The 25,285-nt window shown below is 34.1% G+C and overlaps 1 protein-coding gene across 2 annotated transcripts in view; it reads right to left on the bottom strand.

Annotated features, from left to right (window-relative positions):
• Nucleotides 1–25,285, bottom strand: part of LOC145683558 (uncharacterized) — a 40,117-nt gene that overhangs the window by 4,378 nt on the left and 10,454 nt on the right. The window contains exon 2 of one of the 2 annotated variants that reach the window (XM_081754917.1): nt 24,472–24,506. The exons of the other annotated variant lie outside the window; for it this stretch is intronic. Within the exon in view, the coding sequence (XP_081611043.1) occupies nt 24,472–24,506 (35 nt within the window). The remainder of the gene's footprint in view (nt 1–24,471; nt 24,507–25,285) is intronic. 2 annotated transcript variants of the gene reach the window in all.

Here is a 25,285-nt window from a genome sequence, read left to right as displayed (position 1 = left end):
TATATTAAATTTTAAACCACATTACGATTATTGACCCTGTTGCTGTATATCTACGTGGTTAGATGTGACGCATATAAGGATAAAAGCTTTAGGAAATATCTTCTTTTCCGGCCTTTACCAACGAATTCTGAAGAAAGTACACATTTTACACAGTGTTACAAGTTAAAATCATTCTACGTTTTAAAATCCTGAAACTTGTCGACATTTCATTTTAGTAGCAAGTACGATTGAGAACTTGCATAGATCCTGAACCGGGGGAAATTACTCATAAGCTTACTTGCGGCTTTATTTAATGAATGATCTGTGAAATACAGGAGTCGAAATTAAGCAGTTGTTTTCTGAACATACTGTTGCAAAGGTCGCATTTTCGAGATAAGGTGTATGTTTCACTGGTTACAAGCAGGTAAAGTACTTATTATGCTTACATTCGCGAAAATACGAATGAAGGACGAAAAGATTTAAATATTTGCAACAGACCTGACCTCCATTTGAAGTTTTGATAGTGATTTTTACTGTATAATTTTAACAGCAAATGTTAAAAACTGAAGAATAGAAATTGTATTCTAATTGCTCTATTTTAGTATACATTCGGCAATATACAAAACTCATTCAGCCTGTGATTCACCGAATGCGAATGTTTATACCTTCAGAAATAAATCTTCTCTACCGTATATCATCCTGATTCAAACCAAGCCACCCTGGTTTCCGAGCACCCACTTTCATAGGATCCTGTTGCATAATATCCTGTTATTGTTTCAAACCTACCTACCTATAGTTTTTTTCCTTAATGAGAGTTGTTTGTTCCGAACCAGCAGCTGTTACGTTGGCAGTTGTATCTTTGTTCGTAGGAAGCTACGCCCCTTAAAGGACTCGTACGTGCTTCGCGCGATGACGTAAGCTGCCACCTAGCTGCCCGGCTGCTACGAATGGTTCGTTGCAGTGTAAAACAGGTAATACTAAGGTAAAGTACGGAATCAGTTTTGAGTCAAAATGGACGTTCGTAACTTAGATTTCTTGTTGAAACATGCTTAAAAAAATAAAAAAAACGAAAAGTAATTTGAAGTCACTAATACAGTTATCATTATAAATGCTATTTGCGTTTAATTAAGAGTCAAGACTACTGGTTTTGTGGTTGTTAAAAAATCTATATATATAACACAAAAGTGTAGAAATAAAAAAAAAAAAAGGTATCTGGGAGTAATCACCAACATTTGTTCGTTCATGCTTTGCTCTATTTAAACGCGATTATTACGGAGTGGGAGAGTTACTTTCTGCTCGTCTTTATTAGTTCTTTTAATACACTAAAAGGCTTGTTTAAAACGGGTACAATTTATAACTGAGTGAATGATTTGATGGTTAAACATTATGGGCGAGAGGTGACTTGTTACGTCTTTCATTTGAATGATAAGAGCCCTGGGTTCAATACCATTAATTACTATTGAATATTAGTCCCAGAATAAACGATAGCACATAATCGAAAGCGTTTTTTAATTGGAAAGAATAATTTAGGGCTATTTGTGACTGTGAATGGAGACTGGTAACGTAATTGGTTTGATATACAAGTTACTGGATGCGTTTACATAAAGTCTGTTTATGGAATCTCATAAATAATATGTATGTGTACGCTTATATATATATATTTTTTAAAATACTAGGTACTAATTATATTGAATTTCATTTTAGTAATTAGCTTATTAGCAGAGAATATATTAAATATAAAGAATTGGTGAGTAGACCACATCGCGTAGAGTCATAGGCTCGCCTTGTCAAATACAAACATAAATCGTATTTTTATCGAGCGTTTTCGGTTGGACTCGACAGTTCAGATATTGCCTTAGCTGGCCATGTATTTTTCTTTTTCAGTTACTAACAAAAAATCAGGCAGCCACAGACGTTAATTGTAATAAAATATTGTTATTGTTTTTTAACAAATTGTTTGATTTCTCTGGGATTGCGGCATATATACATATATTTCCAGGTATTACTTCTAGTTCTTCTTGAACTTAATGTCTTTATGATACTACTTACCGAAAAATTTTGTTTACAGTAAGAGATCTAAAATGATCAAATTAAAATTGTTAAAAAATGGGAAAATATTTGCATTTATGAACAAGTGATGGGAAGTTAGCGACTGAAATGCACGAGGTAAATGGAATGGTAAGAACCTGACATGGTCAAAAGAAACATCATGGTCTCAGCGACAAACTAATGACAGCATTGCTTTGGTACTAGGACAATTATTTAAATCAGGATAAAGGATTAAATTGGTGGCACTAAAGCACAAAGAGTGAAGGCAACATTATTTGGTTAACAATTAACACAACTTCTGCCAAATATGTGTTACAGGCTTTCCTACTCTATGAGTTAACAGTTTCAACTTGGTGGCATGTATTACATAAGATATCAATAAAAATATTAAAGTTTAACAAGTGAATACCATTTCACACTGTTAAACCAGGACTTTCAATTTATACGAATTCAATATTCAAATTTGAAACTGTAAATCTGTAACAACTGATTGCCATAGAGTAACAACTTCAAAGATAGAACCTGTTCCTTGGACGCTGAATCGAAATCAGAAAGCTATAACTAGCTATTATTATTGTTTTTCTTTTTTCGAGATAATTGTTTAAGAAATCGTTAATCTAAAGCACTTTCAATTTGAATAGGAGACGGGACCTATCCTTGGGACGTTGAATTTATCACCAAAAACTTCTTCTTATCTTTTACAGTTTTTCTATATCAAAATATGAAATCAGATGTACGAACAAATTCAACTACTTTCGGTTTCGACTAGTGATGCGGATTATGATGATATATATGTGATTGAAAAGTTGCATCCATTACAAATACTATTTGTCGCTATCTATTACTGTTTGTGTTCTATGATAAATTTTGAAATCACAGTGGATAATTTGAACCATTTCCGATTTTAACAGAGGGCTAACGCAAGACATGTAACCTATTCTTGGCAAATTAAATCAATTACAATTACATTTAAATATGTTTTACAGTGTTTCTTTATAATAGTAAGTATTGAAAGTGATAATAATTCCAAGTTTGAACCACTTTCTAATATGCAAAGTAATTGTAGATAGTTACTCTGTCTTGTTTTGAGAGCTGAGCCGTTACCAAAACAACAGCTATTTGTTACCGGTTTCGTTCCATGTCGATAAAATTGAAACCGAAAATGGCTAATTTTAATCACTATTAGTTTGGATACAATTTCAATGCAGAAGATGGAATCTATGCTACATCGATTGCCAAAAACTCCTTTTTGATATTTTGTACCGTTTTCTGTTCTGCGGAAATTAATATTCAGACCTGAAGTTAAACTAAATTTGTAATATTGCGGTATCAAGAGAGTATTGTTGATAGCAGCAGTATATTGTCTTGAGGCGCTGAATTCTTGGCAGCAAGCCGCTTCTCCTTATATGTTACTGTTTTCGTTTTACAGCGATAAATGTTGAAACCGGAATTGAAACAATCAGTAATAGTGAATTTGAACAACAGCCGGTTTTGCCAGAGTTGTAGATAGTCATGATATGTTGTCTATAGACAAAGAATTGTTTGCAAACTATCACTTCCGTTAGTCATTACCGTTTCATTCTACGTCAATAAAGGTTGAAACTTAAATGGTTAATTTGAACAAACGTCAGTTTCAGTACAGGGTTAACGGACGAAATGGAATCTGTTCTTGGGATGCTGAAGTAATTATCAGAAACAGCATCTTGAAATCATTTGCCGTTTATTCTCTGCGGAAAACAGTTTTGAAACCGGATGTAATATTAAATTTGAAGTACTTTTGGTTTCGGTAGAATATCCCTTTCGGGATCCCGGCTTTTTGGGGTATTTTTTAGACTTTCAGTGAAGCAGCTACTGCATCGTCACTATTTATTTTAGTATCATGGTTCACACCTCATTCTTTTCAGAATAGAGGTGGCTTTCAAATGGTACGACTTGCATGCTCATACCGTATACCAGGAGAGGGAGAAACGATGTCAAAGGGAAAAATTTCGGAGGGATTTTTTTCACAATTTGGCCCCCTCTGAAACGGCCCTGTGTGAACGTAGAGATCTAAAAAAAATCTGATAAATAGTACTTGGTAAACTGAATGTGTGTGCCGAATTGCAAGTTTCTATCTTGAATACTAAGGGCGGAAGAAATTTTATCAAGAATTCCCACAATGCCGATATTACCGCAAAACACCATGATCTCAGGTAAAAAATTTCCTGAAAGATCTCTACTTACCCTAGGACTATAATCTGCCAATCATTCTCTTCAGAATAGAACTGCCTTTCAGACGGTTGACTCACGTGTCTCTGTCATGTATCTAAGGTGGGAAAATCCCGAACAAAGGGATTTTTGGTCTAAATATCCCTTTTTTCAACTTTTAGCCCCTCTGAACCCCCCCTGTTTTAACGCAGAGATCTGAAAAAAATTTGATAAATACTACTAGGTAAGCTGAATGACTATGCACAATCTCAATCTTCTAGGTGCAAAAGTAAGCCCGCCAAAATATATATAAAGACAATGTACCATATTCCCGTATACAGAAGGATTTTTTGTAAAAATTCCCTGAGACACCCCCAATTACCCTAGGATCATGTTTCGCCCATCATTCTCTTCAGAATAGAACATCCTTTCAGACGGTATGACTCACGTGTCTCCATCATGTTCGAGGTGGGAAAACCTCGAACAAATGGATTTTTTGGTCTAAATATCTCATTTTTTCAACTTTTAGCCCCCCTGGATCTACCCCAGTTTTAACGCAGAAATCTGAAAAAATCTGGTAACTACTATTCAGTGGACTGAATGTTTGTGCAAAATTTCAATCTTCAACGTGCAAAAATAAGCCCGCCAAAAAATAATGAACATAGGCTTAATAAATGAAAAATATATTTTAGAAATTTGACGTCATCACCTCCTATGTCTCGATGCAGGAAGGTGTGAAACCATACGCAAGGTCTTCTACAATGCCTCTGAACTTGAAAACAAAAAAAAAAAAAAAAATCCCGGACGAAAAAGCTTAAATAGGAGAGTTATAACGCAATGTACCATGAAAAATCCGTATGGTACAAATTGTACCATAGGCTGCCCAAAGGGATATATTGAATAGTCCTGAAGTTTGTTTTAAGACGCAGAATCGTTTACAAAGAACATCTGTATATCTCCATTTTCGTTCAACAGCGATAAACGTAAGATTACAAATGCCTAATTTTTACCATTTCAGGTTTCAGTAGACAGTTAGGAGGGTAGACAGAACCTATTGTTTGTACGCTGAACCGAATGCAAATAACAACGTTTCTGGATATTCTTTTACAATTTTTGCTCTAATACTTATTGACAGACGGAGAAAGCCGTTTTGCGAAATTCCCGTGACTTAGGCACAGAATAGTTTAGAAGTTTAAAAACGTGCGTTTGGTTTCATGCATAATATGAATAACATACCACTGAGACAATAAAATACCACATACAGTTCAAAAAATTAGCCGTGATATTGTGTCTCATTCGGAACCAGTTCTAGTATGCCCGCTTTGAAATGTAGTGTAAAGATTTGTCGGTGTTCAGGTAAAACCAACACAAATTTTAACGCACATACTTACTATAGGGATAACAAATGGATAGGACATTTTGACACAGCTGCTGACACATTATGAGTGGCTGAACACGTGATTTGACAGTGTGTTTACGTCCAGAAAACTGACGCCACGGCAATGACAAGGAATAAAAGGTTTAGCTGGATAGTACAGATTCTCAGTAATTTTCTGTGTCAAAGGAATACAATACATAACAGTGTAAAAAATGTGCTATGGCGTTGTTCTATCTTTTGTGCGAACCTAAACTTACCTATTTACCGCTATCACCAAAATTGAAAGAAACATTATTAATAAATGTGGACAGACAGAAATTTACTTTGAAAGAAAGATACGAAAAGTGTAAATATATATAAACAAACCTGAGTACCTATCCTATCCTAATCTATGGTCACATAATCTAAGATAAGTACGAAAAATGCACAAAGCAAATATTAATAATATATGTGAACATACAGAAATATATTTTGAAAGAAAAATTTGCTGCTGGCATGACTCGAACCCACGCCCTTTTATTCGAGACGCCGATGCATTCATCATCAGACCACCGAGCCAACCTTGTAAATATTGGCTTGTCCACTGCATTCTCACAGAAAAAAGACGAAATTGGAGCTAGATTGTGTCAAAATTGAAAAATTAATTCGTAAGACAATCTGCGTGTTAACATAGCATAACCTTCAAGACAACATTCTGTTCGGAGGAATAATCCACGTTGTCGAAAGAAACACAAGTATAAAAATACGGGACCATACTTAGCCTCCACTAAACCAATGGTCAATAATTTAAGATAATCAATGAAAAACGCAAGAAAGCAATTACTAGTAACAAATATGAACATATAAAAATGTGTTTTGAGAGGAAAACATAACTTAGGATTTTGAACATAGATTTCTGGACTCTCGGCATCTTATGGCCACTTAGCACGTTTCGTTTCAGGGAAGACGTTCCTGGGCGATCACGCTATCCGTGAAAAGGGAAGCAACAAAGGACTGGAGAAGGAAGGAAGCGGCCAGCGACCTATAAGTTAGGCACGACTCCGGCATTTTCCTGGTGTGATTGAGGAAAACCTAGGAAACATTCATTCAGAATGCTGCTGGTCTGAAAAAGCGTTACACACTTTTTCGACCGAGTGCCCCCACCGGGAATCGAGCCCGGGACTGCTAGCATCGAAGGGGAGAGTGTTAGCGACTACGCTACGCGGGGTCACTAAAAATAACTTTTACCAGCCAACATTTGATTTCGTTTGTTTCATTGAAGAAGCCGAAACCTTATCGAAGTATTCACGTCACAGCTTGCAAATCTCATTTTCGAAGCTTTATTTATACAGTACGTGTATTACTTAACATCGCTACGAGATATCATTCACGTGTGGATTACTGGTGCAACTACTTACATCTAATATATATATATGGAATAAATACCGTGCCATGGGGCCATTATAAGATAGAAGTAGATTTACTTATATAACTAAATCTACTTCTCTTTTATAATGAACCCATGGCACGATATTTATTCCATTCATTAAAATACATCTTTCACCATCTACAAAACTTAATGCTATCTCATTTATTTTAGTACTATATACATCATACTTATAAATTCTAATTAGGTTCATCATATAATATTTTTTGGTTTGACAAGCAGTCTTTATATTCATTAAATGTGTGTTCTTTTTTACAAAACTTATATACAACACTTATCTATATTTACAACACCTTTCTCTTCTTTTTACTTTTTCCTTTACCGTACTTTTAAAGTAGTTACCTGTTAAATCGATTTGTGGCGCTTGAGTACATTTCTAATATTAAATCAACAATCTCTTCTCTAATTATATTCTTAACTCCATCTTTCACGTTCACAATTATCCTCTTGTTTATTTCTTATATTGTGTATCTATTATTTCCTGCATATTAACTTGTATCGAAGAAATCAATATAGTTACCTATAACTTTGTATAAACCTTTTGATTGAATATGATAAATATAGCTATTTGTATCTACATAGCATATTTTTATTTTATCCTTATATTTTGGATTCATCTTATTATAATGGATGTCATACATTAAATACTTTAACAGATCTAATATACTCATTCCAACTAATATCGGTTTTTATTTGATAGTATTACAGAGACTATCTGTATAAATAATTACGTTTTTAAAATTTGGTTGAGCGGCTAGTTTTTTTACTCTTGCTGGGACAGATTGTAATTGAACAGGCTTAAATATTTTCCTATTATATCCCATTGTTATTCTGAATACACTCTTATCCACCATCTTATAGAAGTCTTTCTGACATGATTTCTTATTTTATTTTTCATTTGCGTATTTAAATCTGCGTGTTCAAATTGTATTATTCAATGTATTTTTTTAATATTAAGCCAAGTAATGATGTATTAATAGCCTTGATTGTTTTGAGCCAGGTGAACATATATTTTGAGGAGGTAATGGATAGTCTTTGTGATAATCAAGTAATTCTTTTGAATATTCAAGATTTAATATGTAACTAATATCACGATTATCGAATATATATGTAAAACCTACTTCTATATTTTTTCCTCACTTAACCACCTAAGGCTCTTATGTGGTAGATACTGATTCATAGTTGGTGAGGGCTGGCAATTCCTTAACTGCCTTAATACTTTTTTCCACCTTTCTTCATCCTATTAGGCTGATAATATATCACAAAAAAGGCACTTCTGGTGCGCAAAAGATGCATTTATCAATGTTGAACGTAATGTTATGCTCCCTTTACTTGGTAAGGACTTGTTTTAACAGCTGTAAATGTTCTTCGAACGTGTCATTTGTGACCAAATTGTCATCAAATTAACAAATGATCCTACTATCTTAATTGACCCAATACATGAGCCACCATCGCGTTTAAATCCTGTCTACCCTTGCGGTATCCAAACTGAACTCTCTGGTATTGGTACATGGCCATTCAAAATTGAATGTTGTAGTAGTTGAGATTTAGGATGCAAGAACACTGATGATAGGATGAGTGAAGATCTAATACGGTAGTGAATGGTTTACCCTGCAATTTAGCTAATAAATATTCTATCATTTCAGGTTTAATCTGTTGTAGCACTGAATGATTATTGATTGATCTTAGATCAATACATAAGCGTGACTTATTACTCTTCTTGGGGACAACAAAGAACAGGATTATCATGAATTGATTGGCTACTAGTAATAACTCCTAGCTCCAAAAACATTTTGATCTCACTTTGTACTAATTTCAAATTTTGTAAACTATCGGACATTGTTTTCGAACTAGTGGCTCAGTCGTATCAATTTCCATTTCGTATTGAAACCCTTTGCATCTACTGGAGCAGTTTCTAAAAGCTTCTCTTTACTGAAACGATAAGTCCAATAATTGTTCTTGTTGAATACGATTTAAAGTACTGGCACGATTAATAGCTGGCTTTAATTGCTCTGCTTACGCAAGTCGTTTAACGAACATAAGTTCACCTTTACAAGTAATATTGCTGACATATAGCTGCTCTGTGTCAACATTTTCCTCCTGAGCTGATTCATCAGATTTGTCATCGGTATCGTCACGGTTTAATGGAAAAGAGAGAAACAACTATTCTAATATTATCATACTCTAACGAGATATTACTTTCACTATGATTAAAAGTACTCTGTAGTTGCTCCAATGCATTCAAACCCATTATCAATTTCTCGTCAAGGGCAACAACAATAAAAAACTTCTAATGTGAATGCAAGTGAGTCCATCTCGACAGGTAAAACTCTTCTACCCCTACATTTCCCCTTAAATTTTCTACTATAGTCTATGATCAGAACTTCTTAAGCCAATTGTAGCTTAGGGAATGAAATATTTTCTGAACTTTATTTCCAAAGATCATAGGAAGCTAGGGACGTTTCTTTGCAGTATCGCACAATGTTTTTACTTCAATCCCGTTCACACGAATATTAATATATGCAGAGTACTGTCGGCCGTAAGCTCTGACAACAGCTTCATCAATTTTATCATTTCCTGTGTCACTTCTTGCATCCTGATCCAGGTTCGAATTGGATTCAAACGTAATATTCCGAACGCGAAATACATTATTGGGGATTTCACTATTTTCTATTTCGACTAATGTCCCCCCTTTAAATCTGTTTACATTTAGTTTTCCCGACTCTTACCTGGCTGGTCATGAATTCGATTCTGATTTGATTTTTCATTACTTCGATTGCTCCACTTTCCATGGTCAGTTTGTCGACTCCGAATGATTCCTCTAAATTGTACTAACTTACGATTATTATGACTTTTCCAATTATTATCTTTTTTGTTACGAAATTTTTTGACAGCCCTGCTCGTTATTTAACTGTACATTTTCGTTATCATTATTTCCTGGATTAGTTCGGGTTCGTTGGTTACTATTAGTGCCGTTTCTGTGTTTATTGTCACGAGAAGCGCCGGTTATTTTAGCTTGCTGTACTCGGAAGGACCGTCCTTCGTTGTATAATTATTACTATTAAACTAACTCTAACCGCGTCGTGCGTTATTATTCTCAGTCAACCTCAAAGATTTGATCCTAGCAATAATAGCCAAAAATTGTTGAACTAAGTGCATGGATGCAGTGTTAACTCTTCCAGGTACACCTTTTCTCATAAAGCTTGACCGCACTCTATTGCTATTTTGAGGCAAAAAATTTTTAAATCCAACTTCAGGTATCTTCGGGAAAAAGTAAACCAGGTTCGAACCTTCAAGCAAACCTTCGCAATTGAGAAAAGTTTTGCAGATGTGTTTTTCTTCTTTAAACTTTAAGACTTGTTACCAAGAATAGAAAGAAAACAACACTGATTGTAATACTTAATGATACAATATTTCGAAACCTTGTATTAATGTCAGCACATGCTTGTTTGTCATTTAGCTGTCCATACGTAATGGTACATTTAGATACGTAAACGAATTTTTTCATATGTAAGTGAATGCTCTAAGTTAAGACACAGAACAGAATTCTCGCCTGAGTACTAAAATAAAACTCAAAGTAGAACGAAAATAGCGTTTGCAGTGGATACGAATGTCATTGTCTTGAGAGCCCGTTGTACTCGTACATCGCTAGAAGAATGTTACGAAGAGTGCTTGTGTTAACTCAGTGGTAAGACGTTGGATCTAAATCGTAAGCTTATGAGTTCGATTCCCATATAGGTCAATGCTTTTTTATGTAATTATATTTTCTGCAATGCTTGAAAGAGTACTGTATATAAAATAATTACATTAAAATACATCAGTTATATATATATATATATATATATATATATATATATATATATATATATTCATTGGAGAATATAAGTAGCTATGTTTAAAATATAACAACTGAGGTATGTGTTAGAAGTATGTCGGTATTATATATGAGAATGTTGAATACAAAGTGGTGATGCCTTAAGACGCTCTCTCTCTCGCTCGCTCACTCTGTGTTTATATGTGTATTTATATATATAAAAGTGGATTTAAGTGTGTGGTTTATCATGATTCTGATATGTCTACAGCAATTTTTACCATATTTCTTACAGTCTGGAAAAGAGTACTATCGGGATACATATAATTGCTAGAAATGGATCAACATTAGTATCGAATCCATAGTTTCGTGGTTGCTTAGGTAAGTAGTTTTACTGTCAATTCCGCTTAAGTCCAATAGGCTCCCATTAGCACCCAGGATGGTTAGGTAGCAAAGCAAAAATATCGAAATCAACCGATATTAGCGTCGAATCGTAAGTTTTCAGCGCCGCTAATAGTGCCATATTTCCCATTAGTTCAACTAGGCCTGTGTTTAGGAGGCATTATATTTGAAGAGCGCAAAGTTTAAAAATTAAATAATATTTTAACATTTTTCGTATGAAGAAGTTAAAAATCAAGGGCAAATATACTATTTCATGAACAATCCTCTTTTACTAATCTATGTTTAATGATAGCATAAGGAATCTAAAAATAATTCACAACATGTTTCCCATTTGTTGTTTTTTGTTACGTAGTTGTAGCTGTAGTATCTAGTGAGTGGTATTAACTCTAATAAATTCTTAACTCTAATAAATTCAGTAATTAAACGTATTCGAATTGAGTTGTATTTTCAAGTTAGGGATGAAGAAGCGGAGAAATATGTAGTTATTGTGGGCGCCGAGAGCAAAAGTGAGTAGGGACAACGAGCTTCTAAATGCAGCACTCGTCGCAAAATTAATTGGTAGAAATATTAACTTCAATTAAGACCAAATTCAGTACTAGCGTGGCAATATCCGTTTGCTCTCCTAGGGGGAATGAAAGTGGCTGACAACGAAATTATAAAAAGATGAGTGTCGAAAAAGAGACCGACATTAGTGTTGGGGGTTGCTTAGATCAAGAGTGGCACTTCAGATGCCATGTAAGTTAAGACCACTTAGCACCTTGAAGGGGTGATCAAATTCTGACGTGTAGAACTGAAAACGACCAATGTTAGTGTCGAATCCATATCTTTCGAAGTCCCCAAGTTCGTTGGGAGCAGTTCTGATGACCTTGGAGTTCAACTTTCACTAGAAGTAAGATCCCCTTGCACATCTAATAGCGAGTGTCGAAGGGAGTATCATATACAATGAGTCAAAACGACCAATACACCCCGGGGTGGGCGCGAACCATCACATTACGGTTACTAAGCACGTGTTCTTCTGACTTCGCCACGGTACGGATGATAAAAAGCTCGCTTGTTGAAGGATAAATCATTGAAGTCTTAATTCAGCAAATCAAACAAAACTTAAATCTCTAGTTCTAAAAGGTGGTATTGTGAACCCTTTGTTTTAGTGCTTTCTGGTGGGGTACTATTTATGTGTAAAATTTGCGCATAATCGCCAACGTCCACCTTTGGTGCCTCTTCTCTTTAGTACAATTTTAACAAGAGATTGTGTGGATCAATGAAAAGTTGATCCACGACTCACCGTGACCCACCATCACACCCCACCCAAATGATCCACTGACTTACTTTGACCCACCACCCACCGTAACCCTCTGACCCATAACCAACTATTAACTCTGAACCGTTGTGACCAACTCGGGACCACTAAAATACATAATTAACTTTGACCCATGATTCACGCCATCCTCTTTACTGACTAAAGAGGTTATATTTGTAAGAAAGCAATTCTTTCCAGTAGTTAGCTTTTCTAAAAACTCATCCTGCGTCTCAAAAGCCAAGTAGTAAGGCCTATTAATATTGTTACAATTGCAAATATGAAAATCCAAAAGAGCCTGAACTTCTTTTTTCATTAGAACGAAATGAAAAAATAAAGAAAAATGGAGGTCTTGAAAATAAAAAGTAGACAAACTCACCAATGTTAAGCAAATGCTATCTACAAGGCACTGAGGAGAATGGGTCAGTGGGACAGAGAGTCACTGTGAGTCACGGTGAGTGGTTTCGCAGTAGGTCACGTACTTTTCAACCACGATCCACTGACCCACTCACAAACCTTGACCTATTTCACCCAATTAACAACTGACCCATTGACCCACTCCACTTGATTTTAACATGCTTTATTTCATCTAAAGGACGGAGCATACATCCACACAATTGTTTTCCTCGATTGCCAAGGTGGATTGACACTCATACTAGTTGAAATGGTCATTTCTTCTTAAGTTGAGAAATTGATACGATTAAAAAGACCATTTTGAAGTGGGTACAAACTACATCCCAAAGCTATTAGAAACGCTTTCGCGATCCCGAAAACAAATAATTCGACAAATATTTCAGTAAGTTTTGACATTTTATTGTCATATCTTAGAGCCCCTCATCCTGTGAAGGTGGCAATGAATTTGGATATAACGCCATTGAATTCTACACTATCTCAACAACTCAGAAAACCATGGGTAACATTCTACAATCAGTAGTTTTACACTATTTTTACATGTCACACCTCCCAACTTCCATCTCTTGGGGTATCTGACTTCCACAATATTTTTTCTTAGATTGAAAGTAATGTTGTTTGGTAAAAGTTGCTCCACCCATTCCAGTTTTGCTGGAATATACAATTACACATACATTAAAATATCAAGAGTTCTGTAAGTAATGCCTTCGATGCTGCCCTTGTAAATTCAAAACGCAGGTCACATAGTCGGTCATGCCAAAACGTGGCATTAAATGCCATTGCGATTGTAATAGCTTGACGAACCCAAACTATGGATTAGACACTAATCTCACACACTTGATCATTCTTTATCGCCCGCATTACGATGGTGTTTGAATCGATTGACTTGAGATTAACGTCCCGTTCTGCAGTGAGGCTATATGAGACGTGGACCTAATAATTTAACGTAGAATCTGAACCACATGAGCTCTAATGGTGCCAAACCTGGGTCTCGCACGCCGAAACGTGTGCACTATACGATGGACAAAGGAGCTTTACGATGGGAGTTGAATTTGGACTTTAACGCTATCAAAGTTGTAATTATTATCTGCCACGAGAACTATGGATTCGACACTCATATCGATCGCTTTTACTTTATATATATATATATATATATATATATATATATATATATATATATATATATATATATATAGATATAGATATATATAGATATACCCTCCAATTCCCAATAACTTACTCCAACAGTACTCTTTTTTGGACTGTAAGTATTATATAGTAGCAAGTTTGTTTAAAATTACTCCAGGCATTCTAGGATTGTGATGCAACATACATACATACACATTCAGAATATTATATATATATATAATATTGTGAATGTGGATGTATGTATATAAGAGGCGGAGAGAGAGACCACTTCCATACACAAAAGCATTGCAGAAGATTGAACTGAAATCCTTCGAAAATAAATTCTATTCTCCCCTCTTCCTAAAGTTTAAATAAGTCTCTTAGGCATAACTTCGTGTTCGTAGATTTCCTGTTTAGAGAGTTTTTGGGTTAAAGAGTTTTGTGTCTAAAATGAAGATTCGAGTTTGTATAATTTATGTTTATACCCGCATATTCTCTTTACCTTTCGAGAACGTAAATCACTTGCTGTAATCAGAATTTTGATAACTAACCCCCGAATATTGATAAATAATTCCAAATAAATACACTATAAAACTTATTTATTGCTATGATATTTTCATAATTTGTATTTAACATTCACGTAAGAAATACCAACGTACATGAACGTTTATTTCAGATGTTACATTTTAATCATAATTAATGTTCTGCAACGACTATTTTATATATATATATATATATATATATATATATATATATATATATATATATATATATATATATGATGTATATTAATGTAATTATTTTATATGCATTTTCATTCATTGCAGAAAATAGAATTACATACAAAAAAGCATTGATCCACATAGGAATCGAACTCGCAACCTTACGATTTGAAATCCAAAGGCTTACCACTGAGTTAACACAAGCACTCTTCCTAACATGCTTCTAGCGATGCACGAGTATAACGGGTTTACAAGACAACGACATTCGTATACGTTGCAAACGCTATATTTGTTTTACTTTGAGTTTTAAAGAAATTAAAGAAACACAAATCTCCGGGTGTAGATGAAATTCCGGCTGAGTTCATTTTAGCTGGTGGCGAAAAATTGTGGAATAAGATACACAAACTCATTGTCCTTATCTGGAACAAGGAAGAATTGCCACAAGATGGAAAGAATCTATCATTGTTCCAATTCACAAGAAAGGCGACAAAACTGACTGTAATAATTATCGAGGCATTTCTTTTCTGTCAACATCCTATAAAGTCCTTTCAAATATTCTATTAGCAAGACTGACCCCATACGCAGATGAGAATATTGGAGATTATCAGTGTGGATTTAGACGAAATCGACCAACTATCGACCAAATATTTACCATTGGCCAAATACTCGAAAAAAAGCGGGAATACAATACCCCGGTACATCAACTATTTATTGATTTTAGAAAGGAGTACGACTCGATTAGGAGAGAAACATTATACAGCGTTCTTACGGAACTTGGAATACCGAAAAAGCTAATTAGATTAATTAAGATATGTTAAAATGAATCCCAAAGTAAAGTCCGGGTAGGAAAATTTTTGTCCACGAACTTTCACGTCGAAAATGGCCTGAAACAAGGAGATGCGTTGTCGCCATTATTATTTAACTTCGTTTTGGAATACGCAATAAGGAAAATCAAAGGCAACCAGGGCCTACAGTTGAACGTTTTTCACTAGGTTATGCCATATGCTTATGATCAAAATTTAATAAGGGATGATAGGAGAACAATAGAAAGAAATGCAGAGATATTATTAAACGCTTGCAGGGACATGGGTTTACAAGTAAATCAAGGGAAAACTAAATACATGGAAGTGCTTCGGGACCGAAATACAGCAAATTATGCATGCGTTAAAATATTAAATAATACTTTTGATAAAGTGGATAGTTTCAAATATTTAAGATCAATATTAACAGAGGAAAATCATATTCACGGAGAAATTAAAAGTCGATTAAAGGCAGGGAATTCGTGTTACTATTCGGTTCGAAATCTCTTGTCGCCGCGAATTATGTCGAAGAATTTGAAGCTTAAAATATATAAAACGATAATCATGCCTGTTGTTCTGTATGGTTGAGAAACATGGTCGCTTACTCGGAGGGAAGAACATAGACTGAAAGTATTTCTATTTGAGAACAAGATCCTGAGAAGAATATTCGGACCTAAGAGGAACGGGAATGGGGAATGGCGGAAACTTCATAACGAGGAACTACATAATTTATATGGTTTATCCAACATTGTTAGGGTCGTCAAGTCCGGGAGGCTTAGGTGGGCGGGTCATGTAGCTATAATGGAAGAAAGTAGAAACGCTTGACTGGAAGACCAATCAGAAAACGACCATTAGGAAGACCTAGCCGAAGAAGGGAGGACAATATTAAGATGGATCTCGCAGAGATCGGAATAAAAAGTAGAAACTGGATGCAGTTATCTAAGGATAGAAGCCAGTGGAGATCTTTTGTGAACGCGGCATTGAACCTCCGGGTTCCATAAGCCATAGAGTTAGTTAGTTAAAGTTTGAGATTTATTTTAGTACTTAGGGGATAATTATGTTCTATGTCTTAGCTTAGAGCATTCTTTTACTTATGGAAAGATTCCTTTACGGATATGTTCCATTACGTATGGAGAGCTAAATGACAAACGCGCACGTCCTGACATTAATACAAGGATTCGAAATATTGTATTATTAAGTATTTCAGTGTTGCTTTTTTGTACATCTGGCAACAAGTCTTATTATATTTAAAAGAAGAAAAACACATCTGCAAAAATTTTCCAGATTAAAAAGGTTGGCTTGGAGGTTGGAACCTCGTTTGCTTTTCCCGAAGATACCCGAAAAATAGAAAATAGAAAATTTTAGCCTCAAAATAGCAAAAAAGAGTGCGGTTAAGCTTTATGAGACAAGGCGTACCTTCACGGTAATGTATCAATAATGCTCGTGATAATTTTAGCGGTTGAGCTTCCCTGATTTAAATCCTTTAACTACTGATATTGTTGCGTGGGAAAACTACGAACGTCTTCGTGGGTTTCTTGGTCAAAAAGACCTGCTTCTGCACGAAGCAATCTGATTAGCTAGAATGGTATCTGAATCGAAGGTATTGATTAATGAATTTTCGAATTGACAAAACGTTTGAAATTTCGCCGCGTAATTAGCAACGCATTCTTCAGGTACTTGTTCAACGAGACACGGAATAATATGAGCTAAATCATCTTCATATATTCCAACTACCTCAACTTTCTGTTTTAAATCCTGAATGTGCGAGCGTCCAGTTATACTATCAGGGAGCTTTGCGTACTTAGAGAGATACTGGAAGTCCCTTATTTCAATAATATGTTTAGGCTTACAATGTTTAAGCAAGTGAATTTGTTGAATGGTGGAATCTGATACATCGGATTCGGTTCCCTTACTTTCATAATCTGAGTGAAATATATTTTGATACACTCTATTGAACTTGTTCTCCCTACGCGGGAGTCAACGCGTATTTACCTGTAACTGTTCAATTTTGTGTTCAATGCGTTGTTGACGCGCAAATAATTCCCGATTCATTCTTTCTAATTTCTGCATTTCCAACGTTTGCTCAATCCCGTCTGAACATTCGTTGTTCAAATCATTATTTGCCTATGCGTCTGTACTTCGTAGCCTACATCAGCTGTTTTTTTCGAAAGTTTTTTTTTTTTACATATACATCTAATTTATGTGTGACACTTTCTTGCGCATTCATTTGCAAACTTAGTTTCGCATTTCTTATCTGTGCGCAATTGTTCTTCTATTTCCTCAAATTGATTTTTTACTCCTTGCACTTCTTGCCTAATTAGGTCAACCTCGCGTTGTTGAATTTCCTTGGCCTGCTTAAACTAATCTGTATCGTCTAAATGAATTCACATACATCAACTATATCGTTCGACATTCTGCGGTACTTGAATCGACACGTTCTGTTAAGATAGCTATTTCAAGAAAAACTTCCGTAATCGTATTATTGGTTGCCGTAATATCACTACTCAGAGTATCTTGCCTGGTTTCTAGTTTAACCCGATTTTTCTTACACTCCCTAGCTAGTTCTGCTATGGACTGTTGAAATTCGCCTACTGAATATCCTAAGCGTTCGCTGTTAGCATTTAGCTTTTCTAGTAATATTTTTTCTACGTTTATAGATTGCTTTCCTAACAATTCTTTTAATGTTCAATAGTAAAAGGTTCCATACTGATATAAAGATACCAACTAAAAGTACAAAATGAACAGATAATTTTGACATACGAATTTTAAATAAGCAAATTTTAGAATGATAATAAAATTATACGCGCAATATTTCTATAACAGATCATTTTTTTCACGCAAACCTGAATTTCTCTCTCTTTTCACGGATTTAACTATTTGCCGAAAATTATTTTAAGTCGTCTGCTGCGTGTATTACGTTACTGAAGTTCTAGGTTCTATTTCCAGACACTAAAATGTCTATTCTGAATACTATGAAATAATAACAGTTAAATGGCCCAGCGCCGATAAAGTAATTATTGGAAGATTACGTTCGCCTTGTCACGGTAAAAGCAATTTAGGGTGAAACTTAAACATCGTGGTTCTTCGTGTTCGTGGAACCACATGGCTGTGGTTTCATTTCTAAGGATACACCCCTGTTTGTAGAGGGCCGAATAGACTCAGAAGAAAGAAACTTGTCCATCGTTTGATAATGTATGAAATTAAATTATACACCTGGTTAATAAAATATCGCACCGTTCATTAAGTCTGGTGCCCGGGGTAAAGTCACGCTGCCCTGAAGCCTGAGGATAAAGGTGCTGTGACATCCAACACTTTAGATTATCGTCGTGCGACTCCGAAGTCATAGTTTTCGCCATCTTGGTCTGTTAAATGTATTCATCCGCGATTGGCTGAGGTTTTCAAGTGACATGGAAGGTGGCTTCTCGACTCCATTTGGAGCGTGAGTACCTCTACTGTTTCATGGAATGAAACAATAGTCCTTTGTATTAGTTGAACAATTTTAGATTATCAAGAACTAGGTATCGCAAAGGCGAGAGGGTAAATCTCATTACGCACTAGAGACCATATTCCGTCTGCAGAATGGCAATGTTCGTAGAATATACTGAATAAAATAATTAATCGATTCCCTTTCGTCAATTATTTGAGTTCAAAAATAGGTCACAACATGTTTCTCTAAAATTCATAAACACATCTACTAACAACACATCAGTGTTTACACATAAATAATGATATTTTCGTAGATTATTAATTTTAAATGTTTCCCATACTTTTTTTGGATCCTCATGTTATTCATCGCTAATATCTGATTTCGTAAGCATTTTGAAGAATGCCTCTCTTGGTGGAAATTTTCCATTTCAAAACTTTTTCCAATCTTAACCCCTTATTTGGCACTATTGCTCTCAAGCAGCATTCCATTCTATTGCGTTATCCGTACGAATTGTAATTTCAGAGATCACATAATTGGTATATTATCTCTTATACAATATTCGTATACATGCTTCACGAGTCGCTTGTTTAGATATTTATCTTCGTCAACAGGGGCAGTCAAATTTAGTATTGTAAAAGCTCTATTTTCTACGTTCCGCCGAAAGTTATTTTTTGGTTTTACTTGTAGTTTCTTGCTCTAAGAAAATATTTCAGCAAAACTGCTGCTAATTACTGAAAGTATTCTTATAATATTTGACCATAATATGGCAATTCTGCTCAGTAGCTACACATAAGACCTATTTTATGGCAATGTTGCTCTGAAATTACCTTCCCGTATTTTCTTATTGAAGTTTAAATTGTCCTTCATCATGATATGAGCATTCTTTACGAATCATTTGTTCTCTTGTTAGGTTTGATGACACTTTGCCTAAACTACATGTCATAAATTTAAATGAATCTATAAATTTTAAATGGATAGTTCCAACTTTTGTACTGAATGATATATAACGCTGTTCATTATCAGGTATTATTTTTATTTATTACATCCTAGCTCATAATTTAGCGGAAACCATACCCTGCTATATATAATTACTGACACAAACTCAGGTAGTTTTGAATTACTATTATTACAAAATGCAGCTACAAATTTTTCAGTTAACTGATCTTGACCTTTTACTACATGAGTTTTTCAGTATATTCTACTTTGCAGTAACAAGTGTGTTTCGATTTATTGAATTATTTTATATGTTTACGTATTAAAAGTAATTTCTTATTTTTTTAATATATGTTTGATATTTTTTTGGCTCCTATCGTTAACTTAACCATAAATTTCTTAGTGGCATCTTTACCACTATATGCAACAGAATTTATTATAGTCCCATCACTTTTTACAACATAATAACCGAATCCGAATGGCTTATGCTGTTGATAAGTTGTCGTATACGATCTGTTTTTTGGATAACACTCTTTACAACCCATAACTTTACGCAGTAAATTTCCAAAATCAGTATAAATAACAAATGATATTTTGATTGTATATTGATAGTTATTTAATTCAACACATGTGTCTTCTTTTGGGATTTCTATTTTAACAGCTTCGGAACTAGATCAATCTTTCTCATGTTTATCTAATGCATATTGTGAGTAAAAGTATAAAAAACATCTATCAGAAATATTTTCAAGCTCTCCATTTAGTCATTTGTCTAATAAATGTTCTTAAGCTTTTAATCCAACAATAATGTGGTTTATTTTATTTTATTTTTTGCTTTGACTATGATATAAAATGTACACATATATTTTTTGTTGTATGTTGATGGACACATCAAGTCTTCTTTCTACTTTTGCAATGCTTTACTTTTACCGAAAATCAATATTTTTAATTTTTCTTTCAAGGATATAAGAACATGCATATATTTTCATATTCTTTGTGGATCTTTTTCAACAGGATGTAATGCAGAAGCAACTGAATATAAGAAACATTTTTCACCTTTGGTTTTTACGTAAGTAATAGCTTGTTTTTTAAAAAACATTTTACTTGGTAGTTCTATGTATGATGAGCCTGTATATGGTGCATATTTATTAAGTGCTAATTCTGTATAGTTAATATTCATAACACCCAACCAGAAAGTCTAGCTTGTAACTCATTCATTCTTGCTCTTTGTATTTCTTTAAATTGGTTGACTTGTATAGTTTTTGTGAAAGTAAGGTTTTCATTTCCCTTCCTTTCTTATATTTACAGTTTATTAAAATATTAACCTTTAACGAATCATGTTTTTTTAAGCTCATATATTTGGTGTATTTATTAAAAGTTTTGACGTTGAAGTAATATATTGTTTTAAATCATCATGGGCTTAATAATGTGTTTAAAATTTCCATATTTCTAATCTTGATTTAAATGCTGAATCTTGGAATTTATATTAAATGCTACTGATTCAGTTTTTACTTTCCTTTTTGTTTAATGGAAACATTTTTATAGCTTTCCTTTTATTTAATCTTTTAGGTTTCGGTTCTTCAAAGCTCTCTTCTTTAAATGGGAATATGTTCTGAATCTTTTGGTTTCCTTAAATGTTTTAATATCAACTTTGTCTCATAAATAAACAAATAAATAAGTTCTATTCCTCTTAGCTGGGAATTTCTTTTTGAACCTCTTTCTTTGCATATTTTGCTTAATTCCACTACAGTATGCTTACTATATTTCATCTTCTACATCTTTAGCCATTTCATTTGGTTTCATTTTGTTACATTGTTTTTACAGTACTATAATACTTCTCTTATTTATCATAGATAAAAATTTTGCCTAGCATTAATAAACAGCTAATATTCATACTACCTGCCAAAATCCTTACGTTTATTAGAATATGTTGCAGATTCAGCTCTAATGGGAATATTTCAAAAGGTTCACAAATTATTTTATATAAAACTTATTCATTTTTCCCATTGTTCATAATATTGCTCTACTACATCTATAAGGTCTCTCGTATGTCACCATCACTATGGTTTCTGCCTATTTCATTAACCGTTAAATTATCACTATTTTCCCTTAAAATATTCCTGCACACAGGACAACGATGATTCTCTCTTAACCAACAAACTATATATTGAACAAAAAATATCGATAGGACTTTTTGATATCCGAATTTAGATATCAATAATCGATATCGACAAAGTATTGAAACCTGTTCATACATCGAAATCAAAACAAAGAAAATCGAAAATGCAGAAATGTAAAAAATATAGAGTAAAAATTTCGATATCGATCTTTTGATATTTGAAAATATCTATTGTTCGATCAAAATATCTCACAGCGTTTTAACTCTTGCCACTTTTAAATTAATGAGAAAATTACTAACTAATCTTCTGTATGTAGTATTTTTTCGGGGGACTAAACCTCACGATGAAACTCCTGGCTACGTCCCATCTCATGATACGCAACATCAGGGTGTAATCACAGTGTGAAATCATTACAAACGGAGTGTAACAAGACTGGCTGGAGAGCAAAAACAACTACCGCTCACATTAAATAGATATGAATTACTGTCACTATATTGCAAATTTCTGACATTACTTCAGTTTAGTCTCCTTTCTAGTAGATTTTTAATGCGAGGAAATTTCTTCTAAAAACATTTAATGGAGAATTGCCCCTCTGCACCCTAAAATTTCAAACTCTGGGTGTAACTAGCAAGATCCAAAGTTTTAAATAAGCGAGAGAAAATTGTGTTGACAGTGTTTATCCCCGTGACCACTACTGGTTCATTTAATTTACAAAGTATGATTCAGTAGTCGTCAGGTGTAGTGAACCCTAGCACAAATAGGTACAGTGCGATCCAGTAGTCACCACACATATTAACTCATAAAATTGCTCGTAGATATAAAATGTGGCACGAGAAACATATTACAGGAATATTAGATCTAAGGATAAATCACTCAGATTAATAAAAAGTATAGTACCGCAATTGATAAGTGCTAAATAAACTGATTCGCTTATGCTTTTGCACAAGTGAAACTGTCCTGCACGTTGTTCCATCACACCTTTCGCTACTTTCCCCCAAAACATTCCTCCAACGAGGGTTCTGTTGTTGCACGTCATGTGATATTGTGAGAAAAAGTGCAACGAAGCAAGCAGCTTATATCTGACCTTCAATCTCATGTGTTTTTTTTTTTTTTATTTTAAGGATTTTTGTGCGTAAATGATGACTACTGGTGCAGTGACAACCATTAATGCTTTCTAACAATGTTCGGGTATGTTTGGTAATGCTATAGATAGGAAAGATGATTTTAAAAATAATAACATTAGAGAAAGGCAATTGGAACTATTAAAGAATTTAGGTCATGTTAGCATAGGACACCTTAAAACAATACAAGGTAATAATAAAGATCAATTATAATAAAGATAAAGATAATAAAGATCAATAAATATTTCATGATGTATTAAAAGACATTTTGGGACCCATTTGTAAAGAAATATGGTATTAAGACTGGGAAGCTCGTTACAAAAACATAATTTGAAACTACGAAGACACGTACTTTTAAATTAATTATGCAGAGAAAAGAAACTCAGTTTATTATATCGATTAAGAACTAAAAATGTTGAGGATCTAATTTCTAGAATATTTAATATATTTCACAGTTATAAATTTCTTTATAATGGAAAAAATAATGCATATAGAATCAAGTCTGGATAGATACTTTCTAAATAGGTTTCTAAACAAAACTCTAGTTGAAAATTTTTTTACTAACATTAAAAAGGTTGATGTAATTGGTCCAAACAGATAAATATTAAGCTACAGAAGAAAGAAAATTATCGTATGTTACTATCTATGTATCAAGAGAACTCTAATGATTTTTTATATAATAAATAGTAATGGTGATATTTTGTGTTACGTGTAAGAAATAAACAGATACGAATAAACATACCATTAGAATAGAACAAACAAAAATGGAACATATATAAAGAGTGGTTCGTGTAATGTATGTGAAATTAATAAAACTCCATTCGTAAAAAAGAAAGTTGGCTAGAAAGAGGTAAAGGTGTTAAAGAAGACATTATAGAAGAAATCCAAAAACCAGTAAGAGAAAACTACGATATTCAATGTTGTTCAAAAGGGTATTGATGATTTATGGCAAACTGATCTGGTGGAAATGGATAGTTGTGTTAAGAAAGTATTTCTAAAATAAAAAAAATGAAATCTTTGAGTTTTACTTCCCACGATTCTGCCGGTTAGGCTAAAGGAGACGGTTATGATGAAAAACGAATGAAATGGTGAAATGAAGAAAGTGGGAGGAAACGGAAGAACCCCGAGGAAACCCATGCACACGGCGTTTAACCACCACAAAGTTCACTTGGCGGGGGCTGGGATCCAACCCACGACCCCAAGCACCAGAAATGAGGGCTCTACCACTGACCCACCGCGGTCCCTGATATTTCTTAAGTAAACAAAGGTTATAAATATTTACTTACGATAATTGATGTCTCTAAATATGCGGCAACTATTCCTGTTAAAGGTAAGAGCGGAAAGTGTGTTAGAAAAGCGTTTGAATCAGCATTAAAGTTAGAAACTCTAGCAATTAAAACTGATCAAGATAAAGAATTTTACAACAAAGAATAAGGAGTTGATGAAGGAATATCAATCATTGCTTAACTTATCAACCATTTCTATAATGATAAAAAAGCAAGACAGAGAAAAGAAGCAAAGGAAAGCGCAAACTGTTTATCCTTAAGCGTTAAAATTTCATCGATGTTTATACTTTCACTGCCTCTGTACGGTGCATATTATTATATTCGTTTCCTTTTCATTATTTTTTTCTTTTAGAAGTCAATGTGAATGGCATTTCTCCTACCTATCTCGTGGTTCTCTAAGCGATGCTGAACTATTCATTTTTCTTGCTCCAAATATAGGAATATCCTGGCATGGCATGTTTAGGGGTATGTCTGTACTATCATGTTGAAAGTCTAGCTATCCGGCGTACACTGGAACTATTCTACTGGAGAAGGGAACTACTATGTATTGAAGCTTCAATCTTTACAAACTTTAGTCGTTAGCTGTACTATGACAAGTAATTAAAAACTGAATTAAAAACAAAGAACTAGCAAAAACTTTAGAAACAATTGGAAAAATTCTGATTAGTAAAGTAGAGCCAGATGCAATCGTCGAAAGAAAGTGGCAAATAGACTGGGAAAATTCAACTAAAGAAGAGAAAATGAAATAACATGTTCCGACGTCTAAAATAAGGAAAGAAACAAGAGAATTAAACAAAGGAACATCGTTCGTTTA

Source organism: Thermobia domestica, chromosome 1 (assembly GCF_964235325.1).
Source record: "Thermobia domestica chromosome 1, izTheDome1.hap1.1, whole genome shotgun sequence".
Taxonomy (NCBI): domain Eukaryota; kingdom Metazoa; phylum Arthropoda; class Insecta; order Zygentoma; family Lepismatidae; genus Thermobia; species Thermobia domestica.
Note: the sequence above shows the minus strand (reverse complement) of the source record. Positions and strands in the feature narration are given on the sequence as shown.